At 44.2% G+C, this 25,462-nt stretch overlaps 2 protein-coding genes across 2 annotated transcripts; one reads left to right on the top strand and one right to left on the bottom strand.

Annotated features, from left to right (window-relative positions):
- On the bottom strand, positions 438-851 carry LOC110430768. The gene has a single exon (XM_021448699.1). The coding sequence runs from the start codon at positions 834-836 to the stop codon at positions 438-440; it is 399 nt and encodes a 132-aa protein (XP_021304374.1). The 5' UTR covers positions 837-851.
- Positions 18,535-23,416, top strand: LOC8078236 (65-kDa microtubule-associated protein 1). Its single transcript, XM_002438262.2, has 10 exons — positions 18,535-18,720; positions 19,488-19,548; positions 19,651-19,854; positions 20,704-20,961; positions 21,046-21,261; positions 21,349-21,504; positions 21,593-21,904; positions 22,035-22,122; positions 22,281-22,429; positions 22,792-23,416. Exons 2-10 carry the CDS (start codon positions 19,504-19,506, stop codon positions 23,140-23,142), a joined length of 1,779 nt encoding a protein of 592 aa, XP_002438307.1. The 5' UTR covers positions 18,535-18,720; positions 19,488-19,503; the 3' UTR covers positions 23,143-23,416.

Below are 25,462 nucleotides of genomic sequence, written 5' to 3'. Positions count from 1 at the left end.
ATCTATATTTAATGTTGCATGCATGCATCTAAAGATTTGATGTGATGGATAACCTTGAATTTTTTTTTTTGATATAAACAAGGCCCAAGTCCAACGTGTGGGCTAGGGGTCTTGAGGACCTTACCCTATGTGGACCATGGAGCCCCTCAAAGCAACTCTTCCCCCCTAACAGTTTATATACATACATGGCTAACGAATATGAAGGATCAAAAATAGAGAGATCTCCTACAACTAAAAAGATTACTAAAAGATGGACACCATTTTGGTGCGACATTTTACCCTATCCTTTCTCGTCCTGCCTCCGCATCTCGCCCGACTCTCTCTCTTGCGACGAAAAAAAAGGAAACAAGCTCGCTCAAGGAAAGAAACCACCGTCGGTGGTCACCTGCCCCCCCTCCCAGATCCGCCTGCGCCTGCGTCTTCCTGCCATCTCCGCCTCAGTTGTGCAGCGGGTTCGGCCCCGTCGGGACGAGCCGCTTGGCGACGCCGTAGCGCACGTCGATCTCCTCCCCAGCGCCGCCGTCGCGGCCCGGAGGCGGCAGCGGCATCGACACGGGCCGGTGGTGGTGGTGGTGCTGGTGGTGGCGGTGCTCCGCGGCCCCGACGCGGCGCCTGAGGTGCAGTGTGTGGCACCAGGAGGGCGGCGCCGGGTGCGAGCCGCGAGGGTCGCACATGCGGGCGAGGAGCGCGTCGGCGGCGGCGGTGGACGGCTCGGGCGGAGGAGGTCGGCTCCCCGCGCGTGGCGAGGGCTGCAGCAGCAGCGCCGCGGCGGAGAGGACGAGCAGGGACGCCACGAAGAGGAGGCGAAGGCCCCGGCACCAGCATGACAGCCCCATGGCTGTTGCGGCCGCGCGCGCCTGATCGGTCGGGTGGCCCGTCCGTTTCTTGCTCTGGTTCTTGGAATTGATTTCATTATGTGATTTAATTACTATAATTAAAATTTAATGTCATGTTATTGGGCCTGCTTGCTCTGCTTTGGTAAGGAATTTGTAACCGTTCATAACACACACTCATACATATGTTGTCTCTTGTAAACCATAGCTGTTATTTTACTAAAGTGAAAGAAAATAGAAAGTAGCTGTAGACACAAATATGAACTACTCTGAATTTGTATATGCCTTTGACAGCCAGTAGCTGCAGCCACAAATATGAACTACTCTGAATTTGTATATGCCTTTAATGTGTCAGGTTAGGTAAAACTTGCTATTGGTCTCTCAAGATTTCCTTCTATTTGCAGGTACACGTCCTAATTTTGTTCAATGCCAAACTTTTTGCTATCTACCAAACTTAGAGCTGAGAAAAAGTCAAGCAGTTGGGTGAAAAGTTTATAGATTGAAGAAAAAGTCAAGCAGTTTCTGGTGGTCCTTTCCAATCAGACAGGCTTGTTTATAGATTGAAGAAAAAGTCATGCAATTGGGTGAAAAGTTCTTGATAATCAAGGTATCTCTTTGCACATTGCAGCACTAATTTTTTGTTATGCTGTGATGCAATTGTATTACTCACTGCTGTGTAATATTACGTTCCCAATGGACTCCTTGCAGCCACTATGTTACTACATCCATATAATTATTCCTATCCATCCTTCCAGGCGCCATTTAGTGGAAGAAATCAAAGGACACTATAATTCTTTCAGTAGTGATTGTGGCATGCACTATCTTTTTGATTATTTATTGGCTTTCAGATTGATGAGATCTCACCTGAAAGAAACTTCCTAGATATCCCTTCTTGCCGACTTCTACTGCAGGTCTGCATTTCATGTCAGCCCTCCTAATTCTTTGTATGCAATGACTTGTGGGATACTCGGACTTGAGAACTAATATTTATGATAATAGGGGCAATGGATGAACTACTCAGTGAAACTACAATATACTTTGTGCACAACTTATTTTGTTTCTTCTGCCTTCTTTTAAACCCAAATTATTTTTGAGGTGCAAAATTCTTTCTACTGTATTTCTGAATCATTTAGGTTAAACACACTGAAATCCTCTGCTGGTTGACAGGGAATTGATGATAAGGTTATCACAGTGGTTTTCTTTGAAGGTGGCACTGAGTTTACAACCATTATGGTTGATGTTGGTACTGCTAACAACAGTGAGCTTGTTCTTCCAACAAAAGTATGATACATATATTCTTTTAGCCATATTGTGATAATTTGTTTCCCTGGACACTCCATGGAAGTACTTAAATCTATTGATCAAATGTCAACTATTTCTTTCTCTATATAAAGTGTGAAGTTCAATTTTAGCCACGGTTTGTGCAGCTCCTATCTCCTTGGCATGCACATAACTTAAATTCAAAGCAAATATCAGAACTATATGTTGTAGTATATCTTGTAGTATGCTTTGATTTTCGTCATAATGTTTATGGAAGTCTCCTTTAAAACCTTGTTAAGTAGTTGTCCTATCAAGTATACTGTGAGGCTATGAGGTTGTTGAGTGTAAACAATTTAAGAAATCATTGTGTTAAATATATACCATGTTCTTTAGATTAATATGTGCCCTGTAGGAAGCAAGTGAACTCAGAAAGAAGCCTAGGGAGCCACTAGAGCCCTTCACCAATTTGTGCCTTGTTCTCCCTGAATTCACACTTGTTAGGATAGTACATAAACACATGCATGAAATTGGAGGACCAGCGCGGACGGTATGCAAACCCGGCCGCCGCCCTGCAAATCACCGGCGTTATGCAAACCGACGAAAGCCATGGTCAATCGCCTGCTTCGCTAAAGCTTCGGTGGCGAGTCATTCCCCTCGCTGCTCCTATTTCTTGTAAGTTGCCCTGATTTCCGTATGGCGCTTCCCGGTCTTTCCTTTGCTCCGGGTTCCAAAGTTCAGAGTGATGTTCTTCGCCTTTTTGGGCAGCCGGTCACCCTCGAGGCCCGTTGTCCATCTTCCTTTGCTCTCGTTGTCGCTTTTGGTTGGTGCAAGTTCCGCCTGGACTGTTCTTCTGTTGGCCTTTTGCTTTAGGCCACCATCGGTGGCCTTGCTGAGCAGTTCCATGTCTCCCTTCTTTCGAACAGAACGTTCAAGTTCTTTGTCTCTTCCAGGCTGGTGGGTTTTCATATCAATAGCCTTCGTTCTTTCTCCTGCGACGACTATAAGCTTACCTTTCACCTCTGGAGCAATGGAGGTCCTGATTGGAGGAGAGAACTCAGGCTCTTCCTTGTTGAGGAAGCTCGTTCTTGGCATCTGATGCGCAAAAAAGGGGTGCCGGGCTCGGCTAGACTCCCCTTGGGTGTTTACGCCTCTCCTCAGGAGCCTCATCGTTCTTCTGTGCCTCTTTCGGGTGCTAATACCACGCCTCTGGGTTTCACTGGTGGGAATCCGGCAGCGGCGTCGGGAACATCCTTTGCTGATATCGTCAGGAGGACGCTGACTAGGCCTCACCCTGGAGCCCCTTTCGCTCCTCAGGGGGTTGATCGCTCTATGCCACCGCTCTCTGGGGCCAACGCCATTCCTCTAGGGCCTAGTGGAGGGGGTCTGGCCATGGCGCCGTCGCCCTTCCCTCATGCTTTTGGCAGCGCTGCCAGGAAGTCTGTCTTCCTTCGTCTTCAACCTCGGAAGGGCCATGGCGTCCCGACATACCAATCCTACGAAGATCGCCTGGGGGACAGAACCTCGGCCCTGTTCTGCCAGAGGTGCCTTCTCTCTGGTCATCGAAGGGCGGTATGCATGCACCCAATCAGGTGCCGATCTTGTTTTGACTGGGGCCATATTGCCGAACGCTGTCACTCTGTAATTTCAGACCCCATCTCTCACCCTGGAAAAAATTTTACTGCTCCTAAAACTAGGATGGCTGGAAAGGCAAATCGGCCTATCCCCTTTGGCTGGTTCAACTCTGCTGCGGCTGGGCCCTCCCCTTCCAGCCCACCCATCTTTCCCTCTTTTACGGAAATGGCTCGGACGCTCTTGCCCAACCGCGTTTGGGCTACCAGGGAACTTGTGCCGATTAATGTTGCCGGCGCGGACAGGCATGCTCAGCCCAGTGTGGCCTCTCCCTCTTCTCCTAGTTTCCTTCGTCTTTCTCTCGACTCTTCACCTCCTGCTGCGCCCCAGGCTCCCTCCTCCGAAAACCCCGCCTTGCCTCCTCCCTCCCCGCTGACGAGCTGTCCCTCCGCAGCTCGCCGCTCAGCAACAATGGCCTATCAACGCGCCGATCCCCGGCCTTTCCTCCCGGCGTCCTTCCAGTGGGTCGATGTCCCCAATCGGGAATACATGTGCAGAGCGGTGGCGCCAGTAAAGCCGCCGGCCACCAACGAAAACCTCGCCATCGTTACTTTTGACCCCCTCCCGAGTAATGAACTCAACTTCTTTGCTGTTAGAAATGTCATGAGAGAGTTCTTAGATGGTCGGAATGTTCGCTACCTTGCTGTGCTTCCCTACCATTTGGGACAGGCCTATGTGCGGTTTGCTCATGCATACGATAGGGATAATATGGTCAGTCAGAGTCCGTTGCCCTTCGGGAACACCCATATCTCCTTTACCAAGCATAATGAGGGCAGGAATTGGAGAAGGGTTTTCTTCAATGAGGAGTGCTGGGTTATGATGCTGGGGTTCCCTGAAGACTACAAGTCTGAACGCCATATCCAGAATGCTGTTGGCGCCTTTGGCAGGCTGATGCTGTGGGAGGAAAGTGATGGTTACAAAGGGAGAATTATGGCCAGGGTTAGGGTCACCAATGTTCAAGCTGTTCCGCATTTCATTGTCTACTCTGATAGCTCCAATGTCCACGGAGACTCATGGACTATCCAATGCGAGGTCTGTCAGCACCAGCCAATTGACCTCGACCCACCAGAGGAAGACCCCCTTCCAAACGAGCTTGAAATGGAAGCAGTGGTGCCCTTTGATTTCTTTGGCTTAGGTCAACCAGTGGCCCAGCCGGCAGGACAGCAAGAACAGGAAGGTCAGCACGCAGATGGGCCTCCTCAGCACCAGGAGCATGTGGACAATGGGCAAGGGCAGCTGCAACTCAACCCCTGGGATCCCTGGCCCGCATGGCCGGAGCAAATCCCTGCAATGCAGCAGGCCCAACAGGCTCAGGATCTCAATGCCCCTCCAATGGGACAACAAAATGAGCAGCAAGGCATGGGCATGGAGATTGACCTGAACCTAGACCCTCTAGAAGTCATCATCAACCCAATCAACAATGGGCCCCTTGGAGTGAATGGCTTCATTGAGGAAGTGGAGTTAAACATCCCCCAGCAGCAAAACATTGAAAATCAGGCTCCTCAAAACCCAGTTCATATGCAGGTTGACATGGCTCCTATTGAAGTAGAGGGCTTCCCAATCCCCCCATTGCAATATCTACTGGGAGATGAAGTTCCCCTGGATCAGTTGATTGATCAAGAAGAGCAGCATGGCCATCAAGGCCTCCAAGGGCAGATGCAAGGCTTCCTGGATGAACACCATCTGTTTGAGGCACAGCACGAGCTGCAGTTTAATTTTCCTGACCATTTGGCTGGGCTCAATGGGCTGCTTCCTGAACAGTTGGTTCAACAAGAGGACAATGAGATGCACCTGCATGGTGATGGGGGCCCAGCAAACTTACCACATGAGGATGGCCCAGTGGATCTGGCAATCAACAATGACCACATCCCACTCCCTGGAAATGTGGTCCTCCCTGACAATTTAGAACCAGACAATGCAGATGTAGGCCTCCATCAGAACCTGCAGGTGGGGATGGCACTGATACAGAACCAGGGAAACAACTCAGCTGAGCAGGTGTGGGAGCAAATGTGGGAAAAGGCTAAGACAGCTGATGCTACCAGACTCTAGGTCCAAGTTCTTCTGCAGCAGCTCACCGGGTAATACTTCCATTCAGATACCTACCTCCTGGGCTAACTTCTTTACGGTCATGTTCTTGTCGCCCTCAAATTTCATCTGGGCCAGAGAACTGGTTCTCTCCAATGTATTAGACCTGTTTGATGACCCTAGTGGCTCCATCAAGTTCTCCCTTCCACCGAAGTGCCCGTCTCATGGAAAGGAGAAAGGTGCCAAAGCCACCCCCAAGAAAAGAGGGAGCCAACCTGAAAGTGCATCTAGCCCTTTGTGGGTTTTGGTGAATTGAATGACAACATGATTAAAGGTCTAATAAGTTTGCTAAGTGTTGAACAGGATATTGAGTCTATTGCACATACTTGTGGATTGTGTATTAACAAGTATGTTCAAGGCTCAACAAGTAGGCAAACTTGATGATATGCCACATAGTGTTGAAATGAAGGCCAAATTGTGTATTGTTGTATTAAAGGATTATGGAAACAATCTAGGTCAAGCAAAAGACAACAATGCAAATAAAATCTATGGAATGGCTTATATGCTGTGGGATATCATAACATCATGAGAAAGCAAGCATATTTGACAAATGGCAAAAGAGACATGAGTTGATGTTCTTGGATTGGTGTCTACAATGGCTTGCTTTTCATGAACAAGAAAAGCTTGATAGTGAACTAGGTTTGATCAAGCTAGAAGTATGAAGATCAAGATTGAAGTGAGTATTGAGTGTCAAGCCAAAATAGAGAGTATATAAGGAACTATGAATTGGCTTGATCATATTGATGCTGATCCATATATGTCTCTATGTGAGTCAAACTGAAGCTTGATTGATCTCAATATTTATATCTAGAAGATATTCAAGCAAGGATCACAATATTGAAGAAATGATTATTCAATGGATACTTAATGTGATATGACTTGAGTATGGCTTGATAAGGTGAAGATAGCAAGGAAAGGGCTTCGAGGGACTAAGCGGAGGTGAAGGGATAAGCGACGGCTTAAGGACCGAGGTACCATGGCTAAGGTGAAGAAGAGAGTACTTGCATTGAGTCGAGGAACTAATCAAGCTATGAGGAGTCATATTGTGTTGAGAATCAAATCTTTAGTAGAAGTGACTTGAAGCCATGGAGGTGAACTCATATGTGTTGAAATGGGTCAAGTCACATGCTCAAGGTGTGTTTGCTCAAGAAAAGGAGACAAAGTTGATTGCAACCCTTTATGGAGTAATATTGAGAAGAAATGGCATATGAAGACATTGAAGACTCAAGTGGTTAAATTGGTTATATTCTTTTGTTCTTGAGTATAGGTATGCCGTACTATCAAGGGGGATGCAATACGAATGATAGACAAGTCTCAAGTGCTCAAACTAACCGAACCCAAGTGCTAACATGAGAGAAAACACTTAGCACTGCACCTGCACTATTTGATCTTGAAGCTTGTTCTCTGCAGAGTTGGACAGCCCTTGAAACAAGCTTTCCGAAAAGTCCAAGATCACTGCAAACGGAGTTCGGAGTAAAAAGTTATGACTTTTTCCGTAAGGTGACCTGTGCAGTTTTTACAAGTGTACAGTCACAACGGCTAGTTTTCGAATCCTAACGGCTAGTTTGAGTGGAATGAGTATATATACCCATCCCACTGCTTCTGGTCGTGCTGCTGATGCTCCAGACTTTCCCAACCTTTGCAAAGCCTCTCCCCAACCCTCTCTTTGTGGGAGTGAAGTGCTTAGTGCACAATTAAGTGTTGGGGCTATGTGATTAAGTGTTAGAGAGCATATTAGAGCAATCCTAACCTTGAGCACTTGCTGAGCTTCGTCGATCTTTATTGTGCATTTGTTACTCTTGGAGGTAAATCCTCCTAGACGGCTAGGCGTCGTCCGGCGAGCTCCCGTGCTTGTGGTGAGCAGCGGGACAGTTTGTAAGACTCTCTTGCAGCTAGTGAAATCACCCCTCATCTCAAGAGTTCATTCTCTTGATTTGAGAACGAGGGCAAGGCAAGCCTTGGTGGCTAGCCAATCCTTTTGTGGATACCTCAACAACGTGGACTTAGGCAAGCCTTGGTGGCGAGCTGAACCACGGGATAAACACCGTGTCATATTGTGCTTGTTTTACATTCTTGCAAGTTTATATTGTTGTTGAGGTGCTTGTAAGGTTTGTGGCCGATCTACTTGGTGGTACTTGTTCTGCTGCGTATAACTACTATTCAGTGACTAACATACTTGCAGGAAGCTGAGAAATTTACCTGATCTAAATTTCCTTGGTTGGATTTTGAATTGTACTAAGTTCCTCCTGCGCAGGCCGGCAGTGCCGCCCTCTAATTTGATAGTGTTTTGAGTTGAAACTTTGCAGATTTGTCATTGGATACCTCTAGTACTTCTTTACCAAGTTTGGGCTCATTTGGACACACGGTTGCAGGAAGGCAGTGCCGCCCTCAAAGAGAGGCAGTGCCGCCCTGAGTTTTAATTTCAGTTTGAGCAGAATTTTTTTGAAGGTGAAGAGGAGCCCCCAGAAGCCTCAAGGGAGCCTGAGGAGAAGGAAGGACCTAAGGAATGAAGGCTTGCCTCAGGATCCTAGATCAGTGTCGTTTTCTTTTGTTGTTCTTTTGGTCAGACTGTTAAGCAGTAGACAGTTAGCAGAATCAGACTTTAGCTCCTGTTATCATGAATCAGAACTATTATAGAAGTTGGAATGTTCTGTCCTGGAATGTTAGGGGCATCAATGCCTCCTGGAAGTGGAATGCAATTAGGGATAAAGTTGTGGAAGCTGGTTCGGACATCATCTGCTTTCAGGAAACAAAAAGGAACTTTTTGACATCCAGTTCTTGAAAAATTTCTGCCCAGTCGGCTTTGACTCCTTTGATTTTCTACCCTCGGTGGGGGCGTCTGGGGGCATTATCATTGCTTGGAAGCGTGCCCTATTTGCAGGGCAGCGTCTGTTCATTAATGAATTCGCTCTTTCAATTCAGTTCACCTCCCTCCACAACAATACCGACTGGATTCTAACCTGCATGTATGGTCCGTGCACACCCGATGGGAAGCAAAGATTCGTTGAATGGATGAAAAACATACAAATGCCCCCGGACTTTGATTGGATCATTCTTGGTGACTTCAACTTAATGAGAAAGCCTGAGAACAGGAACAAAATAGGGGGCAATATCTCAGAAATGTGTATGTTCAATGATGCAATTAGTACCCTTGGACTGAATGAGATCGAGCTTCAAGGGAGGAAATTCACCTGGTCTAACCAGCAACAACCATCTCCTCTCCTTGAAAAGTTGGACTGGGTCTTCACTAATGACTCTTGGACCATCACCTTCCCAAATACTTATGTAAAGGCCCTGGGAATGGACCCATCGGATCACTGCCCCTGTGTCATAACGATCTCTACTGCCATCCCTAGGAGAAGCTTCTTTCAGTGTGAAAACTACTGGATGGAACATAACCAGTTTTTGCCACTCATTATGCAAGGGTGGTCAATCCCAACTAGGCAAGATGATGCGGCCAAAATACTAACAACCAAGTTTAAAAAGACAAGGCATCTGATCAGAGAATGGCAGACATCTCAGTTCAGCCTCAAGACCCTCATAAAGAATGTCAAGATGATTATTCAGCTGCTAGAAGTAGTAGGTGACTACAGAGACCTCAGCCTACAAGAATGGAACTTTAGGGAACTACTCCATGATCGGCTCATTGATCTTCGGAAGCAACAAAAAACCTATTGGAAATAAAGAGGCTCTATCAAGTGGGTTAGACTAGGGGATGCAGGCACCACTTTCTTTCATGCTAATGCAACCATAAGGCATAGGAGGAACCTAATCTCCCAGCTGACCTTACCCTCTGGAGTCTTGGCTTCCTCACACAAGGACAAGGAACTAGCTATTTGGGAAGACTTTAAGTTCAGGTTGGGTGTCTCTGAATTCGAGGGCTTTTTGGTTGACCCTACGTTCTTCGTCAACAGAATAGATGGTCTGTCTAGCCTTGAAGTGCCCTTTGACAACATTGAGATAGATGGAGTTGTTAGAATTCTGCCAAACAACAAATCCCCTGGGCCTGACGGGTTCAATAATGAATTCTACAAGAAATGCTGGAATATCATCAAGATGGATGTTTATAACCTGTGTAAGGCCTTTTATGATAACAATATCTGTCTCAGAAGCATCAATTCTTCCCACATTACCTTGGTCCCAAAAGTTGACAGCCCAACAACTATTCCTGATTATAGACCTATCTCTCTGCTAAACACCTCTATCAAGCTCATAACAAAGGTTCTGGCAAATAGGTTACAACCTGTCATCACCAATCTAGTCCACAAAAATCAGTATGGGTTCATTCGTACCAGGACTATTCAAGATTGCCTCGCATGGGCTTTTGAATACCTACACCTATGCCATCATTCCAGAAAAGAAATAATCATCATCAAAATCGATTTTGAGAAGGCTTTTGACAAGATCGAGCACCAAGCCATATTAACTCTGCTCAGGGCAAAAGGCTTTGGACAGAAATGGATATCTTGGATGGAAGGAATATTCTCTTCTGCTACCTCAGCAGTTTTGCTGAATGGGGTCCCTGGGAAGACCTTCAACTGTAAGAGAGGTGTGCGGCAAGGAGACCCACTGTCACCATTGCTGTTTGTCCTTGCTGCTGATTTTTTACAGTCCATGATCAATAAGGCAAAAGACATGGGACTCATCAATCTGCCAATACCCATGCAGCACAATCGTGACTTCCCTGTGATACAATATGCAGACGATACCCTAATCATCATGGAAGCATACACCAAGCAGCTCTTCTTCCTCAAGTCCCTTTTGAACAGCTTCTCTCTGAGCACGGGACTGAAGGTAAACTTCTTGAAGACCATGATGGTCCCAATCAATGTATCTGAGGAAAAGTTGCAGACCCTGGCAAAAATATTTGGATGTGCAACAGGCTCGCTCCCATTTACTTACCTAGGCTTGCTCCTAAGTATCAGTAAACCCAAGTTTCAGGATTTTTTGCCCATGATCAGCAAATGTGAAAGGAGACTGGCTGGAATCTCCTCATTTCTTAGTCAGGCGGGAAGGCTTGAATTAACCAATGCAGTGTTCACCTCACTGCCCACATTCTATATGTGCTCCTTGGAACTGCCCAAAACTGTTATCAAACAAATAGACAAATTCAGAAAAAACTGTCTATGGCAAGGAGGGGAAATTAATGCCAGAAAGCCTCCAAAGGCAGCCTGGAAGATGGTTTGTGTGGCAAAGAAGGATGGTGGATTGGGAGTATTGGATATTGAAAAGCAAAATCAAGCCCTGATGCTCAAAAACCTTCACAAATTCTTCAACAGAATGGACATCCCCTGGGTCAGCTTAGTCTGGGAAAAACATTATGCAAATGGGAAACTGCCAAGTCATATAAGAAAAGGATCCTTTTGGTGGAGGGACAGTTTGAAGCTGCTATAGAAATTCAAAGACTGTACCTCAGTTGTGATTGAAGATGGAAAGTCCTGCTTCTTTTGGACGGACAACTGGTGTCATCAACCACCAGCGTCATTAGCCCCGGAATTATTCTCCTTTGCCAAAAACAAATCGGTCTCAGTGGAAAAAGCCATGCTTGGTAACATATCGCCTGATCTCTTCCACCTCCCAGTCTCCCAGATAGCCCTAGAACAAATGAATCTTCTCCAGTCTAGACTACATCACATCAATCTGTCTGATGGGAAGGACAGATGGATTTATACATGGGGATCGAATCAGTTTTCTTCCTCCAGAATGTACAAGGAATTGGTAGAGCACCCGGTACCTCACCCTGCCTTCAAATGGGTTTGGAAGTGCCCATGCCAGCCCAAGCACAAAGTATTCTTCTGGCTGCTGCTCAAAGATAGACTGAACACTAGAAACATCCTAAGGAGAAGAAACATGGCCATGGATAGCTACGACTGTGTCCTCTGTAGCATGTCGATAGAGGAATGCCTAGATCACCTGTTCCTCACTTGTGATTTTGCCAAGCAGTGCTGGAATCTCCTTGGGATTGATATCCACCAATCAGATTCTTTCCCTAACGTTGCAAGCTCCTTCAGGGACAAACTCCAGTCAGAATTCTACATGGTGGCAGTTATACTATTATGCTGGTCGATCTGGATAGCAAGAAACGACTGGATCTTCAAGAACATGCACCCCATTATCCAAAACTGCAAGCAGAGCTTTCTTAGAGAGTTAAAGTTGGTTCTTCACAGAATCAAACCAAGTGCCCTTCCAAGATTTGAATTATGGATGCATTCAATCTCAGTCTTGCTAGCTTAGGCGCTGCTGCTCTTTTGTTCTTCATCTTTTTTCTCTCCTTTTTTGTACCCTAGTCCCTAGTCTTCTCCTTTTGTTGTACTCTTGAAACTTTTTGTCTTGATTAATATATTTCTGTAGGGGCCACGGCCCCTCCAGTTCTCTAAAAAAACATGCATGAAATTTTGATCTTTGCATTGCCTATATTAGACAATATTTACCAAAGTGTTGGCTTTCTCGCTCCTTGATTCAAACATATAACTATTCAATTCCTAGACAATTCCTTGTTTCGTCCTTGCTTAAATGCTGCTGACATCTCATAATTTGTTATTCAGTCTACTTATGCAATTTGTAGACAGTTCCTTGTTGGTTCATTCTTGCTTAGATGTGAGTGTAGGTAGTGTGTTTGGGAAAATTCTCCTGACTCCTTTTGTTTCGACTCAGCCATATGTAGCCAGATAGATTGTTATCATCTCATATGAATTATACAAGCTGTGTGATAGTATAGTTGGATCTTGGTTCGAAAAGTTTGATTGATGCCATGTTGTTCTTCAATAGATTATGTGTGACAGTAATGTTACCTTATTGTGCGATCTGTGTATTTCTAGTATAAATTGTTTACTATCTCGTAGCAACGCACGGGCACGCTACCTAGTGTAGAGAAAAGTAGAAAGAAGGAGAGGAATAGGAGGAAAAGTAGTAAGCTCCTTGCCACTAATGGCATCATAGACCCACACATTGCTCACAAGCATAGAGTACCATCGCTAGTTGTCCCAACAGAAAGCGAGGCACAATTTTTCTTAGAGAACCGTATCACCACTTTGGGCTTGTTTGGAATGGAGAAATAGAAAATAAAGGAATACATAAAACAACACAGGAAATGGAAAGGAATGTGATTGTAGAGTAGAAGAATAGAAAACATAGAAACAATAACAAAATAGATGTTTGGGATAAAAAAACATAGGAACGATAAACTATAATTACTTGTTTTTTTAGGAAATTCTATAATTACTTGTGGCATTTTATAGTCATCGACTCCTACATATGGGCCAAAGATTGTCAGCTCATAAACTTTAGTAGGGATCTAGATTCTCGTATAAATGTTTTAATTACAGATTCTTTTAAGAAACGTTGTGGTCCAAAAATAACTTAATACAACACGTTTTTATTTGTTGCACTTAGGCTTTGTTTAGTTCACCCCAAAATCAAAAAAGTTTTTAAGATTCTCTGTCACATCGAATCATATGGCACACGCATAAAGCATTAAATATAAACGAAAACAAAAACTAATCACACAGTTTGACTGTAAATCGCGAGACAAATCTTTTGGCCCTAGTTAGTCTATAATTAGACAATATTTACCACAAATAAACGAAAGTGCTACAGTAACGAAATTCAAAAAATTTTCGCATCTAAACAAGGCCTTAAAAAGAATAACAAGAAAAAAAATACGATCGCTAGTGTGCGACAAAGATTAGAAACCGAATCTAGCGAAACCAGTCCCTGGCCATTTCGCTCACCCGTGCAAAAAATGTAGAACTATACAAAGCCTTCTGAGTGAGAAATGTTTCGCGATTTACGCATTTGTCACCGATTCTGCTGACCCGGCCAAGAATCGGAACCATTTCCCTTCGCCAAACGGTCTAGGCTGTTTAGTTACCCATAGAATATAAAATATAAAATGTCAACTATTTTTAAATGATAAAATGTAAAATGCTAAATTTTTTAAGGTTAAGTTTAGTTATATCTAAAATGCAGAATTTATTTCCCTCATTAGAGCCTCTTGAGTCTTTTTGGACTTTTCTTTACCTCTTGAGGACAAAATTTAAAATAGAGAATAGCCACCTTTTTGCTAAAATTTTTGCATGGTGTTTAGTTTTATTATGCAAAATGGTAAACCAAAACCTATTTTTTTTTTGACCAAAGGAAACTAAGCAGTCCCTTAATCTGTATCAGTATGTTTAGGGAGCAAGTGAGCCAGTGAGCAACCGTGGGAAAGTTTCCGGTGAGCTCATAGCTCGTTTTAGATTCCTCAGGGAAGTTTTCTACTAGTTCCCTTGTTTCAAACGATGAGAAAGACAATGATTCCTCGGAATTGAGTTTCTTTTCCTGCATTCTTCCTCCAATCCAAATGAGGCCTACAGAGTGGGACATCCCAATTTAAGAATATTTCCATTTCCTTTTATTTACTCTCATAAAGTAGTACTTCCTCTATAACCATATTAGTTGTCGTTTAGGATATAATTGTGTTTACAGAAGAGTCATTAATTAGTGGGTATTCTTCCATGTTTACCCTTATTAAATAGGGCTACAAGCATCTTTTATATGTGAATCTTTTTGTGGCTTGACTAGTCAGGAGGATGCGTCTTAAGCCCTGTGGATAGGGTTTGAATCCCCTCGTGTATGCATTTTTTAGGCTGTCTCCAATAGCATATGCATTTGGGAACCCAAACCCAAAATAGGTTTCCAACACAATACCTATAGCCTCCAACAGAGTACCCATACAGAAAACCCATTTTTTGTATCAGGGGAGGCTTAACCCAAATTTGGGTATCCTCTCTCCTCGAGACCCATTTGCAGAGAGTGTTGTCTTTTAGGTCTTGTTGTTGGAGAAGACTAAAAATAGGTATGGAACCTTTTACCTGTAGCGCTACCCAAAGGACAAATGGGTCTTGTATTTTGGGTGACGATTGTTGGAGATAGTCTTAGATGACGCAATTTGCCTTCCCATGCCTCGATGCGAGCACCGAACGGGTGGCGCATGCCGCAATTAATTTCTTGTCGAGGGAGTGGGTGGGGCATGGCCGTCCAAGCGTCAGGGGCAAATGGGTCAAAGTGCAGCTACATACAGCCGTGACGACAATCTTTGTGAGATCGCGGGGTAGCCCAAAACGACATAATTTGGGCATGGAGGGAGTACATACCATTGAAAATATGTAAAGATCACGTTATAGGTGGAAAACCTTACCTTTTAGGTCTTGTTTAGATAAAAAGGTTTTGGATTTTGACACTGTAGCATTTCGTTTTTATTTGACAAACATTATCCAATCATGGAGTAACTAGGCTTAAAAGTTTCGTCTCGCGATTTACAGACAAACTGTGCAATTAATTTTTGATTTTATCTATTTTTAATCTCCATGCATGTGCCACAAGATTCGATATGACGGAGAATCTTGAAAAGATTTTGGTTTTTGGGGTGAGCCTTAGCTTGATCTTCGTTTTTTTAGTGGAAATTGTCTTCGTTTTTCTTTTTTAAGAAGAAGAGTGGGGCAATGGGCTGTGCTCCCGGTAAGGTGCACGGACCACGGAGCAGGCTATCCATCTCAGTTTTGGGCCTTGGGCCCATTCGTTTCCGAGCCGACATCCTGAGAACTGCGCTGATGAATGAACAAACGATCACTGTCACACGTGCTAATCTTTAGCTAAACGGGCTTATACTCCTACACTACGGCCTTGTTTAGATGCGATTTTTTTAGATTTCGCTACTGTAACACTTTCGTTTGTTTGTGATAAATAATATTTAATTATAGACTAACTAGGATTAAAATATTCGTCTCACGATTTACAGCTAAACTATATAATTAGTTTTTATTTTCATCTATATTTAATGCTTCATGCAAGTGCCACAAGATTCGATGTGACGTAAAAACTTAAAAACTTTTTGATTTTTGGAGTCTACACCTCTGCCTTTTGTGACGAGGCACCCTCTCTTCCGTTTCCCTTTTGCAGTGCGCTTAAACAAGGCGCCGTACTGGTGCTGTGGTGCAGAGAAGAAACCAAACCCATGGCCGAAGCAAAGGCGCACCAACCTAACCTACCCCATGCCAGGAGGCAGGAGCAGGCCGATCGACCGGGCAGATACGGCGGGAGCGTGCCTGCTGCAGCATGCAGGTGCAGTCTTACAGGCAGGCGCCGTCCCCACCCGTCCGTCTCCGGCCGGACCCCTGGATGACATGACGGACGCAACGCAACGCAAGCCGACGTGCAGAGGCTGCCAAGCAAAAAGGCAGCTCGCGGAACAGCACATACTCTAGCCCGAAAGGAAACCAAAGCCAAGGACGCGCGCCGTGCGTGTCGCTTGGCATCAGCCGGCCATCGGACACGCCGAAGGCCGGGCCGGCACACCCGGCGGCGGGAGGACGGCTCACGGCTCTCTCCTGCCCAAAAAATCCTCGTGGTCGTGGCTGGCAGTGCCGTGTCGCTGCGGGCACGCGACGTTGGCGACGACGTGCTGGGGCGCGCGGGCCGACGCGGCATACGCTCGGGCTCGGGGGCTCGAGATCGCGAACGACGCCCCCCGGCGCCGGCGCGGAGGCGAGCGAGGGTGGTGGTAGATCTCTCTGCAGCAGCACGTGGACGGCCATGTGCTCCGCGCCCCCTGCCCTGCCCTGCGCCCCCCGGCTCCCGCGGGCCCCGCCACGCACTCGTTGGCGTCCACCCGTTCCCCCTTTCCCCCGCGCCCGCGCGCAAGAGGACAAGCCAAGCGGGGTTCTCTCCTGCTCACTCACGCGCGCGCGGCCTCACATCCACATCCACATCCTTCTGTTTCGTCTTTCCCAGTTTTTCCGGCTCGCATCGCATGCCATTAGGACCGCAGGCCGTCCGTCCGGTGAAACGACGGTAAAAAAACGGGAGCTGATGGTGCCGGAGCCGGACGGTGGGACTAGTGGGACTCGTCGGCTGCCTGTGCCTTTGCGTGGCTCAAAACGGAACCTGGTTGATTTGGGAGTGGCAGGCCGGCGGTAATCGCCTTTTGGATGATTGATCTACTCCTCTACTAGCACTCAGTGGCTGGGTGTGATTAAAGAACCAAAGGTGGGCCGCCGCTGATCTCGTGCTCAACGGAAAAGCCTACCCATCTGATCGCCTTGCCCGGATTCCTTGCCTACGCAGAGGAGAGCAGTCCTGTTACATCTCTGGTTCCTTTACAAATAATCTGCTCCGTCTTTGGCCGAGGGAGCCTCACGCCGTTCAAGAGAAAATGCGTGGCTTCTCCTCTTTTTGCACCAAGGATGTCTGCGGGACACTTGTATTTTAGGGTTTAGATTAGACTGGAGCAGCGTTTTTTGTGTTCTCGTCAACTGAGGCCTTGTTTAGATGCAAAAAGTTTTTGGATTTTGACACTGTAGCATTTTCGTCTTTATTTGATAAACATTGTCTAATTATGAAGTAACTAGACTTAAAAAATTCGTCTCGTGATTTACAGGTAAACTGTGTAATTAGTTATTCTTTTTAACTATATTTAATACTTCACGTATGTGCCGCAAGATTCGATGTGACGGGGAATCTTGTAAAGTTTTGGGTTTTTGGGTATATCTAAACAAGGCCTGAGTACTGATGACTTCCTCAACATGACACTGCATCATTACAGGCACCGATTGCAAGATGAAAACCACAAATCTTATTTCCTAGAGCTAACTTCTATTCATCACCATCATCTAAAAAAGCTGCTAACTTCTGCTAAGATGTATTTGCAATACACAGAACAATGTTACAGAACTATTTTGGACACAGATTTACTTACCTTAACTTCGAATATTCTAACACACCCTATAACAAAGTGATTTATAATCACAAAGTGCCATTGTTAACAACCGTGGCCCAAGGAATTGCATACCAATTTCGACTACGTTCGTTTGTGTTAAATGTTGTACTTTTTCTGTTAGGCAACAGTATTTTTTTTCACAATAAATCGATGAATAATATTTTTAGCTATGACTTTCAGATCAACGAACAGACTCTTTAAAGTATCAATTTGTCATGTTCTATAATATGCGTAGCCACAGAATTGATATAAAAATGCTTCCAAATATGAATCCTCAGTGGATTAGATTTCTAATATAAATATACACAGTATCAAATTTATTTAAGTCTAGCAAATATGGAGTACTTAGGTCAGTTTCAATGTGATTTTATTGAAGTTTCATAGACATTAAATATGCTGATGTCACACCATATTAATAAAATGAGAGATGATAAGAATTTTATAGAAGGAGAGAAACTTTTCTAAGATATGTTAAAATTAGGATATGAAATTCCTCATTAACACTAGCCTTACTCCATGAAATGGTACTTGGGCAGCTATGGCGCTATGAAATTCCAAGCTCCTAACCACGGAAACTGTTTAAAAAAACCTCGGAAACTCAATTAGTATTAAATTGAAAAATCGCATTAAAACACCGCAGGATAGCAAACCCAGAACGGAAGGAGACAGATTTGACCGGTCATCGCCTCGTCAACAAATTGTAATAAACAGTTCCCGAAGGCAGCAGCAAACCAAGAACAAAATTTTTTAACGCCCAAAATTAATCAACCGCGTACAGTACACCTAAAGTGGTCCCCGCGTATACATATTCTAATCACCGTACTAGTACCTTTTTTCACCGACACCCGTGGTAAATCCTTGGGCTGACCAGGGCCGTCCGATCACCCGACCAGTCGCATCCAGCGGCCCCGCCGCGCGCGAACCGGCCCCTCAACGCCCCCAATTAATTCGGTTGCCCCGTGGTCTGGCAGCAACAGCAGCAGTACTACTGCCTCCGCTCCAGTTCAGTCCCAGCTCAGAGCTCTCAGTGGTGGCGGCCGGCGACCGGCGACCGGCGAGCTCCTCCGGCATTGAGTCCCGTCGAGTGGAGCGCTGAGCCACGCAGCCCGCCTGCATTCACCGCTCCGTGGGTTCCTTTAGTCTTCTCCGCGTGATCTGGTAAGAGCGTCCGGCTGCTTCCTCTCTCTGTTTCCCGTAGCAGAATTCGTGGTGGTGGCGGAGGTTGGGGTTGGGGGGCATCGCTGGAGGATGGGATCTGGCTACCTGGGCACTAATGCGGTGGTACGGCTCCGGATGGTGTGGGTTTTAGGCGGTTTTGCTGGGCATTAGGAGGTGGGTCTGATGCCTCACTGGGGGATCTGCTTCCGATTGGGTTCTGGCGTAACGATTTGATCCGGTAAAGGAAAGGTGATAGCGACATGTTCAGATCGCGTTCTTTTGGGCGCTCTCTTGCTTGGTCAAATGTGGTCAAACACTTCAGCTTTGCGAGTTCACATGTGTTTTTGTGTGGGATTTTCCGAGGTTTTACCAGAGTTGTTTGCTGGGGTTTAGCTGAAATCCTAGATGCGAAACCCCCTAAGCTTTAGGTCTCTATCATTATTTAATACTGCCTATGATTGGGGATTTTAGTGTTAGTGGGATCGTTATCTGTGCGTTTAGTGTCAGTAGGGTAATTAGCCGTGTTTGATTGTACTTGTGCTGCTAATTTGGGGATGAGGTAGTTAGGCATAGGGAGCATGAATGCCAGTCTCATTGCCTTGCTTGCTTTACGTGGTGGATTTAATGCCTACTTTAGACCAACATAATTATTGAGTCACTTTTGTTTGATAAAAGCTTGGAATCATCAAGTTTGGAAATGCATTTTTTGTTCTAGTAGTACTAACTGGTAAGCTATAATTTTCAGAAGTAATGTTTCTTCCTTACAGGTTGCTCTGGTCAGTGATGGCCGGTGACATTACATGCGGATCCTTGCTGCAAAAGTTGCAGGTATGTTCACGTTTTGTTGTCCACAAGCACAAGTAGCAGCAATTCTATGCTTTCTTGCTTGATAGTGTGGCTGATGATGGCTTGCTTCTACTTCCACTGTAGTTCATATGGGATGAAGTTGGCGAGAGTGAGGAGGACCGTGACAAGGTCCTTTATCAGCTGGATCAGGAATGCCTTGATGTTTACAAGAGGAAAGTTGACCAAGCAACTAACTCTAGGGATCTCCTGATCCAGGCGCTGGATGACTCAAAGATAGAACTTGCTAGGCTTCTTTCTGCTCTTGGAGAAAAAGCTATTGCAAGAACCGTAAGTGATTATATGCCCGTGCTAGGAAAATCCGTAGCTTCATTTATGTCTTCCGTAACTCTGACCCCAAAAGCATGCTTTGCAAGAGCAGTCAACAAATACCAGTATATCTCTATGCATGGTTTAGAGTGTTATTCATGGCATGTTAGCATCTCCAAGAGTTTCCAATAAAGCCTCTCAGTCTAGGATTTTTGGCAAGAATAGAAAAAACTAATCTCCAAGAGTTCCAATCTCACCTCCCAATCTTTTGGCACTTGGAAAAAAAAACACCTAACGCACGCATACATCCGAGCGTCTTCCATGCGTGTATTGGTCTCCCGGTCTCCCAATCTAAGGTGGAAGGGAGTGGGAAAGAATAAAGAGTAGGAAAAGGTTCCAGATGCAATATACAAGAGAGAGAATACATAAAAGTGGTTAGGATAATTTAGAAATAGTATAGGATTCCTGATGTAAAATTGTCTTCTATATTTTAGGAGTGAATTATTGAAAACTGTTGGAGATGGTCTTATTTATTCCTCCCAATACTTTTTGGCGAGTTGGAATTATGTGGTTTTGGGATTTTTTTTGGAAACTCCTGGAGATGTTCTTATACCTACTTATTGGAACTAGCTGCCTTCGTATATAACCCTATTTTACTTGTAGATTTTGTCGTCACATTTTATGCTTCTTTTTGGTGTTTGGTGTCTACTTATGAAACTACCTGCATTACATTCTTTGCCACTGAATGCCTTGTGCAGTAGATTTAATGTTCTAGCTCAGAAGTCATATGAAACCTTACTCCATTTGTTTAGATTTGAATCTATTTGCTTTACTGCTGGGCATACAATTGAGAATATTCAATCCATGCAGCCTGAGAAGACAACAGGAACGATCAAGCAGCAGCTAGCTGCTATAGCACCAACACTTGAGCAGTTGACTAAACAGAAAAATGAAAGAAAAAGAGAGTTTGTTAATGTACAATCACAAATTGATCAAATATGTGGTGAAATCGCTGGCACCATAGAGGTGGGTGAGCAGGTGACAACCCCCCAAGTCAATGAGGATGATTTGACACTTGAGAGGCTTGAAGATTTTCGGTCTCAGCTCCAGGAGCTTGAGAAAGAGAAGGTACTTTTCTATCTTTATGGCGCTTCATACTTGGGCATTGCTTCAGTATTGGTTTCTTATTCATGAAAATAATTTGGTTTGCAGAGTAATAGGTTGGAGAAGGTTCTTGAGTATGTAAGCATGGTACATGATCTTTGTACTGTCTTGGGGATGGATTTTCTCAGCACAGTGACTGAAGTTCATCCCAGTTTAGATGACTCCGTTGGGGACAACTGTAAGAGCATTAGTAATGATACGTTGTCAAATCTTGACAAGACAGTAGCTACACTTAATGAAGATAAGAAGTTGCGTCTAAGCAAGGTAAAAGCACATCTCTTAGTCTATAAATGTGAATTGCACTCTCTGCTTACGTGCACGATCTCACCATTGGCTTTCTTACATTCACAGCTTCAAGAACTCGCTGGTCAGCTCTATGATCTTTGGGATCTCATGGATGCCCCCAAGGAAGAAAGGCGCATGTTTGATCATGTTACCTGCAACAGATCAGCATCTGTGGATGAAGTGACAGCACCTGGATCTCTTGCTCTAGATTTAATTGAACAAGTGGGTCTTAGTAATAATTTTTTGGTGCCATCACCTGATATGAACTATTCCTTTGGCCTGCTTGACGTTTACTTCTCCATTTATTCAGGCTGAGGTTGAGGTTCAAAGGTTAGACCAGCTGAAATACAGTAAGATGAAAGAAATAGCTTTCAAGAAGCAAACTGAGCTGGAAGATATCTACGCTGGTGCTCATATAGTAATAGACACAGCTGCTGCTCATGAGAAAATCTTGGCGCTGATTGAGGCAGGTAACATAGAACCATCAGAACTAATTGCAGATATGGATGCCCAGATAGCAAAAGCAAAGGAAGAAGCATTGAGTAGAAAAGACATCCTTGATAAAGTAGAAAGATGGATGTCTGCATGTGAAGAAGAGAGCTGGCTTGAAGATTATAACCGGGTATGGCAATAATTGGTTCGGCAAGTCAAAATTACTGCTTCATGTATCCTGTGATCATTTATGTGATAATACCAAAGCTGTGCGGGCTGTGAAGTAGCATTTAACCACAAAGTTAAAATACCTTCTGCAGGATGACAACAGGTATAACTCTAGCCGAGGTGCCCACCTCAATCTGAAGCGTGCAGAAAAAGCTCGTATTCTTGTTAACAAGATTCCAGGTATCAGTTCAAATTATGACATGAACGCCCTTTACTTTAGCTGCGAAGAAGTTTGTGCCTTGCAAAATTTATTTTATGTAAAATGGACTTTTATCTTGATCTGATAGATATGCTTTATGTTCCATTGATTGCTGATGTAATGTTTTCTTTCATCCTAGCACTTGTTGAAACTCTGGTGGCAAAGACCAGGGCATGGGAGGAGAACCGTGGTCTGTCCTTTATGTATGATGGTGTACCTCTTCTAGCTATGTTGGATGAGTATGTTATGCTCAGGCAGGAAAGGGAAGAAGAGAAGAAAAGAATGCGGGTTAGTGTGATATGCTCTTTAAATCTAGAAGCTATTTTCACCTGGATTCCAATTTGTTTATTGTCCATTACGCTCCATTTGGACCTATGCTGGAGTCTGGTCATTTTTTTTGGTTACTGATATTTGGTACTATATAACTACATTTTCCATTTTTTGCATTTGACTTCACCAATTTGGCATTTTGCTATTCTTTGAATTCAATTCATTTTGGATGGTGGTGTTACATCTAATTATTGCTGTGGAAATGTTGACAGAGAATGCTCTGATTGTTTCAATTTGAAGTATGTGATTTTCGCCCCTTCTTTTGGGGAACATGAACTGATTTAGCACTCCTTTTTGTCTATGGTGTCATGACATCTCAGGAACAAAAGCGCTACATTGAGCAGCAACTGAACACTGATCATGAAGGGCCATTTGGATCACGAGTGAGTCCAAACCGGCCTGCCAGTTCGAAGAAGGCCATTGGCCCAAAGTTGAATGGCAGCGTCTCAAATGGCACTCCTCCAAACAGAAGGCTCTCAATCAGTGGCCAACAGAACGGCGGTGGCCATGGTGTCAGGTCTGGAGGGAAGGATAGCAAGAAAGACACGGTGAAGACAGCATCTCCTGGGAACAATGCAGCTGCAGCTGCACCTGTGGGTGTGGCAGCAACAGCCAAAGAAGACGCGGCCTCCCAAATTTCTGTCAGCGATCCGGTTCCGAGCACACCATGATCTTTAACCTAGCATCGTATATTAGATATAAGTGACTCTTTCTGATGTTCTATTGTTTTGTGGTAATATATTGTAATGCCTTCGTAGAGTAATTATGATGCCCATCCTTCAGCTGCTTTGGCACCTGTAATTCTTGTTTTAGTTCCACTCGGCTGTGCTGTTTCGACTTGTTAAACGGTGTAGTATAGTCTTACTGAGATGTATTGTCATTAATCAGTGTGCTGGACGTATAAGCTGTTGAAACGTTTTTGATGTGCTCGTCCTTGATAAAAAAGTTTACAAGATTTTCTGTCACATTGAATCTTTGGACACATGCATGAAGCATTAAATATAGATAAAAAATAGCTAATTGTATAGTTTGCTTGTAAATCGTGAGACGAATCTTTTGAGTTTAGTTAGTCCATGATTGGATACTAATTGCTAAATACAAATGAAATTGCTACAATATCCAAATCCAAAAAGTTTTTAGATCTAAACACACCTTTGTTAGCATACCATATAATCCACTAAAATTTATTTATAATAATTTATCCCTTTCACATAAGTACTGTCGACTATTTGGAGGTTGATGTGTTTCTTTGGATGCATTCCATACCGAATTTATCGCACTTATTTTAGGTGATAAAATAAATCCTGACTGAATATATTCTCTCACAGCTTGAAAATACGTGAAATGCGCTAGCCATCTCTGTTACGTACTACATCTTCTATTCAACTAGCATGATAGATTGACATGTTCTTCTCTTGGAAGGTAGTTTTGTTTACCTACAATTTCAGATAGCCACATATTTTCGATGGCACATTTGTTTACGTACACACCCTCAGTTTGTCAGAAAAGCCATGAATGAAAGTACTATTCGTTGATTTATTATGAGAAAAAACACTACTGGCTAGTAGAAAAAGAACGACTTATAAGATAAGCGAATGGATCCTACAGATGATTAAATGTTGCAACTAGTCTATAAAACTGTCGTATGAAACTATACATTAAAAGAGATTACTTAACCTTCCACTAAAACCGGCCTTAGAGCCTGTACACTTGTGTTATAAGCCATACTTTTTCTGTCATCCAGCAGTGTTTCTCTCATAATAAATCAGCAAACAATACTTTCAACCATGACTTTTCTAACAAACGAGCATGCTCTTAGTAGTTTCAATTTTTCTCATTAAGCCTTAATTAGATCTGAAATGCACCAATGTTCCTTAATAATATATATTAATAATGTACTATACAGCGGCGGAGCCTGACATAAAACAAAGGAGGGGCAAAACATAACAAATGTGATTGGATAATGGATGTATTGGTGTCTGAGCTTGGTGCTAAATAATCTAACTGTAGCCTAACTTTAGAAACTTGTTCACAGAAGGGGGGGCAGCAGCCCAGCTTCGCCTCCAAGAGGCTCCGCCAGTGGTACTATACACGTTTTGTTAGGCCTTGTTTAGTTTTCTTGGTGAAAAGTTTTTTTTATTAGAGCATAATCTTTGATCAATTCTAACCACCTTCGATGTCGCATGTTCAACTCGGGCTGGGTAAAGATATACTTGAGGATTTTATGATCAGTGTAGATGTTACACAGATTACCCAAATCTTCAAAGCATGAACCACTGCTGCCAATTCTAAATCATGAGTGGGGTAATTGACCTCATGTTTTCGAAGTTGGCGCGACGCATAAGCAATGACCCGACCTTCTTGCATAAGAACACGGCCTAGTCCAACATAGATGCATCACAAAAGAAATCAAAAGGCTTCGCGATATCGGGTTGGGCTAAGACAGGGGCAGATGTCACAAAGTTCTCAACTTGTGGAATGTCTCATCACACTAGCGTCCACAGGAACTTTTCATCTTTCTGAAGTAAACGAGTCATAGGCTCAACTATTTTGGAGAACTCCGGAATAAAGCGACGATAATAGCCCGCTAAACCAAGAAAACTTCGCACCTTGTGGATGGAGGTCGGAACCTTCCAATCCAGCACTTCTTGCACCTTGGCCGGATCAATCGAGATTCCTTCTTCAGACAAAACATGGCCTAAGAAAGGTACTTTCTTTAGCCAAAACTTACACTTGCTAAACTTAGCATAAAGCTGGTGCTCACGCAACCGACTTAAAACCACACGCAGATGCTCTGCATGCTCTTCTTCATTCCGAGAATACACTAAGATATCATAAATGAAGACCACCACAAACTTGTTCAACTCGGGCATGAAGACCGAATTCACAAGGTACATGAAATGTGACGGAGCATTGGTCAAGCCAAAGGACATAACGAGATACTCATACAACCCATATCTCGTGGAGAAAGTCGTCTTGGGTATATCTTCA

The sequence above is a fragment of the Sorghum bicolor genome, chromosome 10 (genome assembly GCF_000003195.3).
Source record: "Sorghum bicolor cultivar BTx623 chromosome 10, Sorghum_bicolor_NCBIv3, whole genome shotgun sequence".
Lineage (NCBI taxonomy): Eukaryota > Viridiplantae > Streptophyta > Magnoliopsida > Poales > Poaceae > Sorghum > Sorghum bicolor.
The sequence above is the reverse complement of the archived record's forward strand: the minus strand, read 5'-3'. Positions and strand labels throughout refer to the sequence as shown.

Excerpts from the sequence above, each read along its gene's own strand:
- LOC110430768 (XM_021448699.1), bottom strand. The coding sequence starts at position 836 with ATGGGGCTGTCATGCTGGTGCCGGGGCCTTCGCCTCCTCTTCGTGGCG.
- LOC8078236 (XM_002438262.2), top strand. The coding sequence starts at position 19,504 with ATGGCCGGTGACATTACATGCGGATCCTTGCTGCAAAAGTTGCAG. Across the intron at positions 19,549-19,650 it reads CCTTGCTGCAAAAGTTGCAG|TTCATATGGGATGAAGTTGG; the intron begins GTATGTTCACGT and ends CTTCCACTGTAG. Across the intron at positions 22,430-22,791 it reads AAGAGAAGAAAAGAATGCGG|GAACAAAAGCGCTACATTGA; the intron begins GTTAGTGTGATA and ends ATGACATCTCAG.